Source organism: Schistosoma mansoni, chromosome 1 (genome assembly GCF_000237925.1).
Source record: "Schistosoma mansoni strain Puerto Rico chromosome 1, complete genome".
NCBI lineage: Eukaryota > Metazoa > Platyhelminthes > Trematoda > Strigeidida > Schistosomatidae > Schistosoma > Schistosoma mansoni.
The window spans coordinates 52,308,206-52,323,999 of record NC_031495.1 but is presented as its reverse complement, the minus strand read 5'-3'; the positions used below and the strand labels follow the sequence as shown (position 1 = coordinate 52,323,999).

The window sequence follows — 15,794 nt, the reverse complement described above, 5'->3', positions numbered from 1 at the left end:
GATTTCAGTATTTTCAAAGTTGAAATCTCCACAAAACCCCTTCTAGTTTTACTTTCTGTGTGGTGTATTTCAAACAAATATCGATCAAAAAAATTATTCAAAAATCTGAAAATGGTATTCATTACATATTATGAATTCATTTGAGGTATTATCGAAAAATGGGAAGCACTGAGCAGCTGATTTATCCTTGTTTGGGACATGTTCCAATATTAAGTACTGGTGACACCACTAGGAATTGAACCCAGAGCATTAGTTCTTTGGTGAACACCTAGTTATTAAATCCCTAAGTTTATATCCAACAGTGCACATTTCTAACTTCAATCATATGGCTAATTCAAAATCCATTGATCCCTCTAAGATTTATCGTTTATGAAACAAATATGCCATCGTTTTACTAAATTAAATTATAAGCTTTATTTTCTATAGACAAAAGTACTTGAAACCTTTTACCATCATATAACCACATTGTAGTAATTCGATCATGCTCAAATACAAAATTATATATGAAAGATTTATGTCATTTATGTAGAATACTTATATATTTTTTTCTTTTAAGAACAATAACTACTCAAATGATAATAAGTTTTGTTTTCTCTGTAGAATTAAAAAAAAAATAATTTATGATAATTCATATTTACTCAAATATTCTGAAAAAGTTAATTTGCATAATTTATTTTGTAAAGAAAAGAATTCTTGAATTCCTTAAATTATCATGCTTATGTAAAGAAAGGAAGAGCTATTCAGTGAAGTTTAAATTTACTTTTAAGAAACTTTTATAGATAATCAGTTGTTTCCTGAAAACTTATCAGTTATCAGTCAGTCAGTCACTCAGCTACAACGTAGGACCAAGCACATTTATGCATCGGTCCAAGTTGCCATACCACGTTAGCACAACAAGATGAACACCGAATTCATAGAAGTAGTTAATTTATTGGTGGTAATATATAAAAGATAGGTTGTATATAAGGATATAGTATAGGAAGGCAGATATGAAGCAGTTTTAATCTTAAGGTTTAAGGGAAGATAATGAGTGTATACATCTACGCCATTGTGATAGATTCTGAGCCATGTCACCTAGAGTCTCCAACCATTGGTTACGATAGTCATGCGGACCCCAACCAAGTAGTATGCATCTAATAACATGGCTCAGACTAGAAGTTAGTGACTTCAAGCACTGATGCCACGTTTTGGTTTGGCCACCCCTAACTCTTTTTCAATCATCCCCAATACTAGTCAGCATAGCGCGTCGTGGTAATCGGTGTTCAGGCATACGTAACACGTGGCCCAACCATCTCAGTCGATGAAGATTCATCACCTCATCAACTGATTTACCATCATTCCCTAATACCATGTGTCTAATTTCACAATTACTTACCTGGTGATCCCAGCAGATGCGAGCAATATTTTTAGGACATCCAAGGTCAAATACTAGTAACTTACGAGTATCTTCTACTTTTAATGGCCATGTTTCACAGCCGTAAAGAAGAACAGAGCGAGCAGTATACTCGTCCCGTTATGATAATCATTTGTTAAGATTTCAAGTCAATGTAGATTTTTATCGGTGAAATCACGAACTGATATTAAGTAGATCAATACTGAAGACCTGGAAGCACTAGACGGTTGTTTCATCCTACTATGGGACTTCTCAGTAATATAGATCCACAACTCCGTACGAGAGAATCGGACCACGAATATTCGATTGTTCATGCGAACACTTAACCTGTAGACCACACATTCAGCATCCAACTATATTATTGTATAACTTTAATCAACCTATGGTCTTGCATAACTTTTTATCCACTCCCTGAGATGAATAACTGTCTCACACCTATCAATGATCCAACTCCATCGGCCACAACTCCTCATTACAGCTCTAGGAGTAACATTAGACCTCAAATGATTGACTGGAAAATAAAGGATTAATGTTCTTCTGCATTGTAGGATCCACTGAGATCTAACCTTAAGCAACTTGACCTGGTACACCATAACAGCACTTCATACTTGACCAAGTTATTCACAACAGCAATACATTTTAACCTCTCATCTCGAAACTAATCTTACATTTATTTGTTTCCTTAAATAATCTTAGCTTTTGACTTTTCTTTGGAGATCTTCACAGATTCAAAACAGAAAAAGACCTATTAGCGAAATGACAACCAGTTAATTGTCATGCCAATATTTTAAGTCCGCTTCATCAGTGTTTTAATCTAACGTACCGTCTGCTCATATAAACTAGTTTCTGTTATGAGGCTCTGAACAATAAAATTAACAGAGACTGACTTTAACTGTTTCATTTTGTGAGTATTCATTCAAAGATCCTAATCACAAGTCACATATAACTGATAAAAAGATTTATATTCACAACATTGATTCACTATGATGATCAGATTTATATGATAACATAATCCGCCTACAAAATAGCAGCAAATGTAATATTGTCTAAAAGGTAGTGCCAATTTAGTTCTGAACGTTGCTACCAAGCTAAATGACCCAAACCTGTGGTGCGATTTGTTTAGTGTCAGATATTTGATGGGAAATAACAGGGAATAGACAACCACTGAACTTTTTTACCAAATCGGTTAGTTCTTTATAAAGTGCATTGGCTTACATGACATCAAAGATCTAACATTTCGAATACATAATGTTTACACTACAAATGATTATGATATTCAACTTACACTATCTAGAGTATCTGATTTTTCAGGTTTTAAATTTTTCAGAAGTTTCGAAATTTTGCCAACATAGTTTGATATTTCTATTTGACGACTGATCTGTATTTTAATTAAAAAAGGTAGAATATGCAAATAACCCAAACTGTTGTTTAAAAACAATACATTTTAATAGTTAACAGATGTGATAGAAATTAAACTTATGTGATTTTATGAAATGAAAGCTGAATGATAGTTGTCTATAAGCTAAAGATTACAAGTAATGATCTTGCTATTTAATAGTTGTACATAACATTAATAGGCTAAAATGTATGCATGATATTTCATCGTGATTACTATTGTTTACATAGTGTTTATTGAGACATTAACGCTCCAGAGAGCAACTTTTCTACTCAACGTTGATTCACTAACTTTTTGTATATAATGTCTCGAAAGATAACTAGTTCATAAGAATCACATATTCTGGAAAACAATAAATTTCTCTGAAATAACGGTTAGTATACCAATAATAAACAGCATCTAAATGAAGCAAGTAATAACTTATACGTAAGTATGAGTATTACGGATCTGTTGCTCTGTTGATCTGTTTTTGTGTTGGACTTCTATTTTCTTAATTACTGATATCAATGACAATTTCCTTTACACTGACTATACTTGTACGATCCATTGTAAAAAACAAAAAGTACACATAGAAGTATTATAAGCAAAGATGGATAGTGGTTAGCGGTGGAATCCAGGACGCGCGTTTCGTCCTATTTAGGACTCGTCAGCTGGATGTACCTGCATCTCAGAGTTGATGAAACGCGCGTCCTGTATTCCTCTGCTAGCCACTATCCATCTTTGCTTATAGTGCTTGTGAATTAAGGCAATATCGAGGCAATACGCACAGTATGCACATATGTCAATAAGAGACTGACTAGTTGCAGTCCTAAACATCAATTGAAAGATTCAAACAAACAATACTAAGTGAATGTACACATGGAAGGTTTGTGCTCTTTTTGTAAATTTGAAGTTAATCGGATTCATTTAGATTTATGTATCATATAAGTTTATCTAATCTGACATATTAGATTAATATTATCAAAAGAAAATAACCACGAAGACTAAATAAGAACTTACCAATAATTTGAATGGATCAAGAAATTGATTATAATTAATATCACCATTTTGTAGACAAACTTTTAATCCATGAATAAATTTTTTCTGTATAGTTTCAATTGAATTAACCGATGATCTTATTGTTACAATTTCATTGGTTATACGTTTTTGTTTAATGAGATCTAATGACTATTATTGGGAAAAAATAAAAATAATATCTAAGATTCAATTTAAGAAAAGCAAATCTACAATATTGTTAAGTATATTCAAGAAAAAAGGTATTGAAGTATAAAGATGTTCAATCTTTCTTGTCGTTAAGGTTGATTACAAATCAAAAATCATTAAGGTTGTAGTGCCGTGCTTCGTTAATCGCTCACCTTGATAACTGTCATAATTCTAATCTTAACGGCGCATCAAATCAGAAGGCGAAGAGAAGCAGCAACTACAGTTTATTGTCATATAACTCAGGTCAAAAAGCTACCAGCACCTGAGCGAATATCAACGAGCGAGCAGCAAGCGAGCAAGCGAGCGCAAGCAATTACATAGGCAATTTATAGTCAAATTTAGTAAGGGCACAGCAAAACAAAGCAAAAGCTGACAATAGGATTTGAGTGCATACATATATGGGGAGGAGTATGAGTCATCGAATGGTACTTAACCAATCAACATTTCGGCTAGAGTGTCATGTGCTCTAGTGGTCATAACAGTACAAAGAATATGCAAATTGTTATTATCCAAATGACGATGTCTGTTTAGTAAATTATTAAAAAGAGCTTAACCAAAATTGACCGTAATCGAAATTGATTGTAGGATGATTGCTATAACAAGATAGTGTGTTAGATAATAAGTTTATAAATTCAGTTATTCATCATGATACTACTTAAAATGATTAATAAATATAATTAAAGTCTTAATAAATGAATGAAATGAGGGTATTTGATTTTAGAATTGATAGTAATAGAATAGATAATATTATTTTGATAAAATTCATTTCATAAGAGTTACGTAACAAATAATTTTATTAGTTGAGATCATGAATCAATTGAAGCTAGATTATCATGGAAAGCCTGGAAGCACTGGACGGCCATTTCGTTTTATTGTGGGACTCCTCAGCTGTGCTTATCTACGATATTAAATAATTTCATGTTGAACAATTGTTTATAGTGGGATTCATAAAATATTTAATAAGAACTATAATATTAACAACAAGTAAAAAATGGTCGTGAAGGAAACATTACAGCTTCTTAAGAAAAGGAGGGCAAAACTAATGGAAAAGAAAATTGTTTAACAAATTATTTATAACTCATACAAATGTTGGCTATTCTAATGATTATGATAGGAGAAGTGGCTGCACAAATTGTTTATAGACACACAGATTGGGTTTATTGAGATAGATAATGATGTCTTCTGTTACGTGCAAAAGACGTATACATTAAACATGCGGTATCTTTTGTGGGACCCACAGAAATTTTTTGGAATGTTTCCCTTTTGTCTACCTGATGCCCTGTGTCAAGAATATGAGCCAATATAGGCCTCTTAATTGATCTTACTAGTTTTTTACTTAACCAGGTAGGAAAATGTTCAGAAATACTGTGATGGATTCCCTTAGTGGTCCAACTAATGTGACTGGCTCCACAAGAGAGATGTCTCTCAGTATTTCCTGTTCTAATTGTCGGTCCATTGTAAAATATAGTGTACAGTTTTGTTGCATTGAATGTTCTTCATACAACTTTTCTTATTCGTTGTGTTACTTATTCATTGACATACTTGTTGAGGAACCTTTATTTATCAGTTCGCGATTTACATTACTAAAATGCTATGCTTAACCCTGAAACCATACACCCTAATTTGTTCATTTATTAAGACTTTTGGTTAATTATCACATAATCCACCCCTATCTTTTAATTGTGTTTGTTAATCATTTGGAATTATTATGATGAACGAATGAATTTGTAAACTTATTATCTAACACTACCATTTCATTAGTTATTACTAAACAATTAGAGATAATTTAATGGTTGAATTCATGAGTCAATTAAAGCTAGACCACCATGGAAAACCTGGAAGCACTGGTTGGCTAGGTTGAAGTTAGACATTAGCTCAGCTCGTGAGACCGATAGGTCCTAGGTTCGAATCCTGCGAGCGGGATCGTGGATGCGCACTCCTGAGGAGTCCCATGCTAGAACGAAACGGTCGTTCAGCGCTTTCAGGCTTTCCATGATGGTTTATTTTCAATTGATTAATGAATTCAACTATTAAATTACTAAAATCTCTACAAAAACCCCCTTCTAAAAATATATAAACATTATCCATGATGAAGAACTCATTTAATAGGATTAATATTTATGCTTAAATATACGAAAGCCTTATAGTTTAATTTTTAAAGAACATTAACAAATGAGATTAATTCGATGCTTTGTTAACAATTTTTTTATTTCAGAAAATATTTGCTAATTTACTTCTTCTTTTTTTTCAGAATTTATTGATTATTTATTTGTAACTAAGCTGTTTGTGATGAACAAAAATTAAATTATTCACAATATTTAACTGTTAATATAATTAGATAGAAAACATCTTAACATCAAAACATTTTTGTTTTTTAGATATCTACCAATCATAAAATTATAATAGTCACAAAGTTATAGATTTATGTTAAAGTTACTATTTAATTCAACTTATGAGCTAATATGTCCAGTGAACACTTATTGATTATAGAATATTTCATAATGAAGATCATATTTTGATAATGAATTCATCATTTAAATGTTACATTACTGTGTTTTATTTAAGGTGATACATACAACTAATAAACTTAAGTGAATATCATGTGATTATGATGTAGGTTTGTTCTCTAAGCTGGATGGTTTGGTTGTGAAGCTTTCATCGTCCTTCTGAACAACATCATCAGCACAAACTTCAGGTAGAGAACAAACCTACATCAAAATCACCCACCTGAGCTACAAATCTTCTTCACTATATCATGTGATTATATAATAATTAATAAACAAATAAAGAAAACGAAATTTCGGAGGTGATTGTATGTTCTTATAAACTACATATTTGTTTATTAATAATAATAATAATAATAAATATATATCAATCCAAAAAGAAACAAAACAAAAAATAAATTAGAAGTTGACTTTAGTCTATACATCAAAAACTTATAAGATTTCAATATTCTTGATTCAGTGCTTATCGATAGAGTTTTGTTCTCTGAGCTGGATGGTTTGGCTGTAGAGCTTACATCGTTCTTGTGAATGACATCATTAGCACAAACTTCGAGTAAAAGTGAAGTGTTCAAAAAATTATGCAGAAACATAGGAACAAAAATCAAACCAATGGGAGATACAACCAAAATAAAGAAGTAAACAATGATAGATTTAAGGTCAATAAGAACTAATCAAAATCGAGGTGTAAAGGACAAGCAGTGAACCACATGTGGAGAAATCGAACACTCCACTTCTACTCGAAGTTTGTGCTAATGATGTCGTTTAGAAGAACGATGAAAGCTACACGACCGAACCATCCAGCTCAGAGAACAAAACTCCATCAAAATCATCTACCTGAGCTACAAATCTTCGCTACCATCTCAAAATCATATGAGCAGAGTTGATTCAGTTCATTTATAATGGTAGTAAACTGAACTAAATCACTTATAATTACTTTTGTAAATATTTTTTAGTGAGATGAATATTACGTAACTCAATACTTAAAATAAATGAAATAATAAATAGTAAGCTTATGTATTTTTTTTTCTATTTTACGCTTACTCCTAATGACTAAAAAATATACTGGGCATTTCTATCTCCAATATAAACAATTATACGCACGTACACTAGTGTCTCTGATCAATTAAATATTTCTTCATACCAAACCATACAAAAACGTGTAAACCGTTACCGTTTTAATTTGTTCCAAAATCTTTAAATGTTGGCTTTCATGTTTAAGTAGGTAGTCCAAATGTGAACGAATTTTATTTGTGGTTTCCTATTAATTTGTGGAAAAAAAATTAAAATTATTATGTTTTATTCAGAGTACTAGAAATACCATTATTGAGAATTTTAACAACAAAATATTTCATCTCAATTAGTGACTAATCATAAAAAAGTTGGGGATTTTGATGAAATGATTAAAGAGCTTAGTATTTACTGGCCTTTGAAATTGATTGATCACTAGGTAGTGACCAGTTTTATGTGTGCCAGGTCCTTCCTGATACAGATCAAATTCTATCAACCAAGTTGCAATATGGCCATCAGTCTAGATGACTCGGGATAGCATGCACCATGTCGACAGGAAACGCTGAACATAGGTTTCATGTTATTTTGCATTCTTCATCAAAGTATACCTGTAATCTTGAGGAAACTGATGCTCTCTAACGGATTCAATCCCATATCACCGGGCTTCACGGTCATAGACGTTACCGTTTAGCTATCCGGGGTGCGACTATCTCTCTGTAGATAAATGGTTTCTTGCCGACCATCTCCAGTCATCGCTTTACATCGCAATATAGTGCACGGGATGTTAGATTGCAACCTGACGAGTAAAATTCTATCGGCACTAAGAAGGACCTGATATACACCACACCGGTCACTACCCAATCACCAGTCAATTGTAATTACTTCTCGGTCGTACAGCAAGTTATTTCGACTCATTTTTCTATTACCTTATTTTGTCCTTCAATGTGATCTGCACTTATCTACTTTCAAAAAAACTAACCTTTGTTGTTGAGATTTCTTCAAGGATTCATTAATCTATTTTATTTGCTGTTATTCACTACACTCAGAGAACTATAATTCTAACATTCATATTGTTCGAAAACAGTTTGTTACACAAAGTTAAATTAAATGAAGAATATTTCTAACTTCGCCTTTGTTCTGTTTTCATTTGGATCTTCTAAGTAATACCCATTCATGATTCTACACTTTGTCAAACGCAAAACGTTTAGATCTCACAGCTAACAAGATATCATCTACTCACTTAGCTGGATTATGACTAGCCTAATTTTCAAATGTAATCAATTAGCATAACAATTAAGAAATGCTATCATCTTGATTGCTTAACGAAATTGAAATCAAAATCAATCCCATCTTATACAAATATGATTGTATATATGTCGATGATCAAGAACTATTTCTGTGCTGATATGTATGTATATGGAAACTTACAAACAATAGTTGATGCACTATATAGAATGTTACTAGAATAATTTTTAAGACGTTACCTTTATGTCCATGTAGTCTTCATTGTTCAACAATTTGATCTGTTCGCTTTCACTGACTAGATTTATAATTTATGAAGAAGAAAAAGAAGGAAATTAATGAAATTATTATTTTTATTTAGTACTTGAAACATACAGTCTCAGTGAATAAAATCGAGTGATTAAAAGTTGAGTGGCAGTCAATTATTCAATTTCTAAATTTTTAGTTGACTATAAATAAATCTGCGTTCACGTTCTAACTGTGATTCATACACATTAACCATGGTTTCTAATCCAAAATCGTTATCTAGTAAGCTACAGTGTCACTATGGTTTCAAATATCAATTTGCGAGAAATTAAAAATGCTGCTTTTTACAATAACTAACAAACTGATTTTCTGGTACAATCTCGACTCGTTACATTGTCTGTAAAACGTACTGTGAAGAAATGTCAATTACATTTTGATAATACTGCTAGTGCTAAAAGCGATTCTGTTTATTATTTGATTAAACCTCAACTATCTAAATCGAAAAAATTTAATATACAGTCAGCTCAAATAAGAATAATCTCTCATGAAATTTGTAGTTTTTCATTTATTAGTAGAAATTATAAAGCATATACATAATATGAGACTATTGACTTTCTATCATGGTTTACAGTAATAATTTATGGTGTGAATCGCTACAGTTGATTAAACAATCAAAACAATATGTATTTCAAACATTATACCTTTTAAACAAATGATAAATACTTTAATTTATAGTTGAAATCTTGAGTCAATTGAAGCTAGTCCACCATGGGAAACCTGGAAGCAGTGGACGGACGTTTCGTCTTATTGTGGGACTCCTAAGCAGTGCGTATGAACGATCCCGCTTCGCGAGATTCAAACGTAGAAACCTACCAGTCTCTTTAATTTAGTTGCTTAGTGAGTAATTCCCTGAGGTTTTAATAAATAAGTAACATTACTTAGGCTTAACTTGATAATTTCAAATAAATTGAGTATTGGTTAGATTGTTATTGATAAAATAAGATATTTTTAATATTCCAATCAGTAGAAAAATTGAACTTAACTGACGTTTCATGACTCAATGTAAGCCACTTCTTCAGAGAACAAATAAATAAATAAAATAGACTCACGTTTTGTTTATTTGTTCTCTGAAGAAGTGGTTGACGTTGTGTCACGAAACGTCATGAAATTTGGAAATTTAATTTTTCTATCCAATGAGATATTACAAATATATTATTTTTATCGATAAATTCAATAGATAGTAACTGGATTTTATGTCCAATAAGAATATCAACATTGTCATCTTGGTACATTTAACCTGTAAGTCTTCAAATATTAGAATAAACTATAGATTTCTATACTTCTTATTATCCGTTGTAAGAAATATCTTGGGTTATACTGTAAGTATCTTCAAGGAAATCGAATGTATCACAATAATGCTTTAGTAAAAAGACTAAGGAGAAATATTGATTAAGAAAGATATGAAGTTGAAAAATAAACTACCAGATAGAATCAAATCATATAATTCAAGTCAAATGCACTTAAAACAGTTATTGGCATAAAGTTAAATATGGAAAAAAACAGCTGACTAGTTTATGTACGCATAGTAACCGAAATTTTCATTGGAATTTTATCTTTTTTTTAACACCAAACATTGTCACATTCACATATTCATGACTTATTTTAGCACTTATAGCATGACAACACAAAGCGTAATGATAAAGACATTGGAAACAAATGTTCACCTCAATTATATTATTAGTATTGTTTTCTTAAAATAAACTTACAAGATTCATTATGACTAAGTAATTCATGTATGGTTTTATTTTGTGAATCAGACAATAAATCCGATGGTAACAATTCAATGTTAACTGGAGTAAATTTCAATGGAATTGGTGCATCTGATATAGAAAAATGACGATTAACAGATCTAAAAATTTATAAAAGATTTAATAGGAATAATGAACTTTAACGTTATACTTGAATTTTTTCGATAAGTTATGTAATAATTCTAAACTAAAAATGATTTACATAATATCTCCTCACAAAAAATAAAGCAGATCTATGTCACTTAAACTGTAGTGTACACAAATAAAATTTCATTTGGTTTGATTACTTTTGTGGTGTGTGCTACTGATGTTGACAGATATAAGTAGTATGTATCATCAATCGGAAGTAAAATGTCTGGCGGTAGAGGGTTAAAAAGATCGAAGAAAAGAAAACGAGAACAGAGAATGATTGATGTGGAAACGAAGGAACCATCAAGTCTGAGACGATTGATTGACATTTTGTAAATGAAGTATTTACTGTATGGTTCCCAGATTTTATTAAAATATTCTGTAATTTTGTGTTCAGATACATTAGATTGTCCCCAATTGTGTTTTCGTTCACTACACTTCTACATAACTACTCGAAAATTCGTTTATGCAACTATTCATCTTTTTGTATTGACTTCTTATTCTAAATAATAGAAATTAAGTCTACAACATTTTTTTGGAAAAAATAAACTTGTCATTTGTTCAATGAATGAAACTTGGTTAGCGTTATTTTTAGCGAGTTAGTTTTTCTACGGAATGGGGTTGCTAACCCTATGCCCAACCCTTCTTCTTTACCTGGGCTTGGGACCGGCAGTAACTCTAGAAGAGCTACAGGTGGAGTTCCAATGAATGCAAAGTGTTTCTAAATTGTAAATGAAAAATTGTTTCAGTTCATATTGTATACATGACTAATCGCTTAATTTCGTGTTGGTTATGATGAAGAGGATATTGGTGACTTTGCATTCTTTATGCTAAGTAATTTATTTATGGAGTTTTTATTATTATTACTTTTTTTTAACATCATCACCATGAACGTTTTTTGGATATTTTAAAATGATAAAATATTGTTATCTATACCCTCTTTAACATCTCCGCCTGTCGCTCCTCCGGGGGCTACTGCCGGTCCCAAGCCCGGGTAAAGGAGGAGGGTTGGGCATGGGGTTAGTGACCCCATCCCGTAGAAAACCAACTCTCTAAAAAAATCGCTAACCAGAAAAAATGATTCCAGTAAGTAGCCCTCTTTAGCATACTGCTAACAATATGAATAATTGTTCACTATTCTATCATTTCTTGTTATAAAGCAAGTTTTCAGTTGTCATATAGTGATTATTTAAAGCATCATTCATATTAGGTTGTTGCAACATTTTGATTCAGATGTACCGCATCATTTATAAATATATTTATGTATAACTATTGTACATTTTTAAGTAAGATTTGTTTAAACTAATTCATTGATTATTTATAAATGTCATCATTATGACAGATGATTAGAGTGTTCCTTATTTGTCAAACAATACATTACAATAAATGAATCTTAGAGATTATTTTTAAAAGTAAAAAAAACTTTTGTTTCTTAAATAAAACATATTGATCACATGATTAAATATGTTTTTTTTTTTGAAAAGAAAAATCAATATTTTTTTTGTATCAGCAAATGATTGAAAATTACTTTGCCGAATGAAAATCAAAGTGTGTACAATAATTTTGATGATAATAGAAAAAAAAATTGGTTACATTTACTTGTCTTTATATCTTCCAACAAAAATTTTTGATGCGCCTTTAGGTCTGTAGGAATTCATATATAAATAGAATAAGAATACTAATTTTTTTTTCTAAAAAATAGCTTGTTGACAAGCAAAGGATAAATTATTTTTAAGCAATATCAAGCATTAACATTGTCAATATTTTGGTAATGGTCAGTACCTATTATTATTTTAATCAGTTACCGTTAGTGAATCACTTCAATATTGACATTTAATTACAAGATTTAAAACAAAAAATTCGGATTGTAGCCAACAGAAAATATTGACATTTACTAACACAATCACACGCGTTGAAAAAGTAGTGGTTATCCGGACTAAGTATATTAGCGAATAGGGTGTTGCTATTTAAAGTGTCAGGTACTCGGTTCAAGCCTTATTGTGAAATACTGACAATGAGATAAAGGTATATCCAGTTGAAGAGTCGCAAACAAGATAAATAGCCCATTCAGGTTTGCACTACTGATCACAAACCGACTACTATAATCAGTAAAATTTTGTCTAATGATGAGCAGTTTAGTGAACTTCATAAGCTAATGATTCGATTTTTTGATCATACACATGTTTTTTTAAACATAAATTCGGTAGTATATAAGAACTTTCGTCTAAATTAGAGCGAATAGTTTCACAGTATTTGAGCGCCGAGTTAATAATTCCTTGAAAAAGCTTGGACCAGATTGCCAGGCGAAACGTTGGATTTACTACAAATTCATTCGCTGAGATTTTACAAATATATTATTCCTAATTAATGTCATACATTCGGTAGATTAAAACAATATGTAACACGATATTATGTTTCGCTAATTAGATCTACATTTCCTCATACATATTTGCCTACATTGGCTAATTTTTTCTTTGTCACACTATTGTCGAAAGATGGTGTTTTCCGATTATGATTTTTGAAGTTAAATACCTCTTAACCCTGACGGCAGAAATCCAGTTGTCATTAATCAAAAATACTTGAAGTGAGATAGACTTCTACAAAATAAGTCAATTGAATCATGATGACAAATAGCTAGAACATATTTGTCGTCTAGAATTTTTCAACAAGGTAATCTCATAGTTTGATGCTGATTCTAAACTACTATTTTTGGAATCAAGAGGGTGTAGTATCAGTTTATATGTTAAGCCCATATACTTTATTCTAGTTGCTGGCCAAGCCAATTCGCCTATCCATTAGAGTCATATTTTGATCATGTTCGTTATTCGCTTATTGACCTTGACTATACTTTTATATGAGCGTATATGTGTACACTTCATTTCTTATTCATCATATGTCTGTCACTCATTTTCGTCCGACTATAAATGTTGATTAACGCTTGCTTAAGTTGAGTTGGCTTCCCAGCCATCTCCAAAGTGCGCGTCATTTATGTTCCACTCTCATCTATTTGCTTCATCACTCTGATTCCCTGGCCAGACCAATGAGTGTAGAAATTATATGTATTCTAAATCCATTCTCGTATTTGACTTATTTAACTCCGTTGTTCACCAACGCGGATAAAGTCATTTATTACATACGAGGATAGACAGTACGTATATTTTAGCAACAAACAATCATTCATACGATCAAAAAGGAATCAGATTTACGGCACTACAGATCTGGTTAGCCCGACATGCGAACACGCAACAGAATTGGAGGCCTCGCCGTACGAGCACGACGCCACAAGGGTACCCTTCACCACTGATGTCTAGTGAAATTTTGATTAAAATATTCACCCTCTGGTGCAAGGGGTAATGTTTATCTTATGTCGCAATGTGGGTGGAGATGGAAGAGGAAATAATGTACTTTGAGCCAAAGGCTTCCTAACCAACGCAAATATATCTGTAAGGCAGCAGAAGCATAATACTAATGAGCTTCAAAAATAGAACACATTAGCTATATATTCTTTTCTAGTTTTTAACAGGATCCCAGCTGCTATCAATTTATAATCAAAACTATCTTTAGAGGATTAAACATCAGTAATTTCTATCAAGGAATATATAAAACTGATGAATTGAGTGGCAAGTCCTGGGTTCGAATCTTGCGAGGCGGGATCATGGGTGCGCACTGCTGAGGAGTCCCATAAGAGGACGAAACGGCCGTCCAGTGCTTCCAGGTTTTCGATGGTGGTCTAACTTCAATTGATTCATGATCTCAACCATTAAAATTACTGCAATATCCACAAAACCACTTCTAATATTAATAAAATTCTGTTAAAATATAATTTCCAAAATAACTATACAGAATTTCAACACAGTTGTCCTAAAAAGCTACACAAATAACCACCTGGTAAATTGGTTCGAAATTCAGATATATGTATTTCAAATATGGATTCCAGTAAGTCATAATAAAACGTAGTTAAAATCGGTTTCCGTGATTAAATTCACTGTCTCATCTCTATCCTTCATCCAATAATACGAGAATTTGAAGCCTAAAAGCCATAGACCCTGAATCCTATTGGACAAGTACAACTGGAAGATCTAAACCTATAATTTTTATTAGGACTTATAGAGCAGCAACCAAAAACATCAGCTGGTTAGATGACACCAAGCGTCATAAACTTGACTAACCTAAAGGTCTACAATTTGTTTCCTGAACTAAAATATTATCTGATAAGTCTAACCGAATACAAGACTCAGTACGTAAATTTCACTTATTCCAATATGTTTTTAAATATATAAACATAAAATATGAAAACATACACTTTTGTTATTTTCATTGTATTTAAAGATTCTAGAGAGGGAGATGAAGAGCTTTTCATTTCTGTTGAATTTTTAGATAATTTGAATTGTTCACCATTGTCATTATCACCATCTAGTGGACTTGAAAATTCCTGTTTAAGAATTGTAATATCTTCATGTTTTTTCTTAACTTTACTTTCTGTCTCTTTATTTGATAATGTTGATATGTTAGGGGTTTGTTTAAATTCAAAATACATTTGATGTCTTATATATATATATATATATATTCGTGTAGTGTTTGAATTTAGCGCTGTATTTTTCTAGAATTCTATGTAAGAAATAGAACGTTTAAAACTCATCTCATTATGTTTATAACAAATAAGTTTGTGTTTCTTTATTATTTGGAACGTTTCACATTCATAAATAAGCGAGTTCATACAATGCAATATTAACAATATGTTGAACATTTTCATAATTTTGTTGAATACATGATTTATATTATTTAAGATCTGGGCAATTATATAAAACATTGTTCTTACACCTTCATAAACATTGCAATTAATGAACAAAGTGATTATATTTGCG

At 31.5% G+C, this 15,794-nt stretch overlaps 1 protein-coding gene across 1 annotated transcript; it reads right to left on the bottom strand.

Moving 5' to 3' along the window:
• Window positions 1-2,669: 2,669 nt before the first annotated feature.
• Window positions 2,670-15,466, bottom strand: Smp_174030 (hypothetical protein; the record flags this gene model as incomplete). Its single annotated transcript, XM_018794813.1, has 4 exons — window positions 2,670-2,771; window positions 3,789-3,949; window positions 10,759-10,901; window positions 15,231-15,466. The coding sequence occupies 4 exons, from the start codon at window positions 15,464-15,466 to the stop codon at window positions 2,670-2,672; spliced, it is 642 nt and encodes a 213-aa protein (XP_018649188.1).
• Window positions 15,467-15,794: the final 328 nt, after the last annotated feature.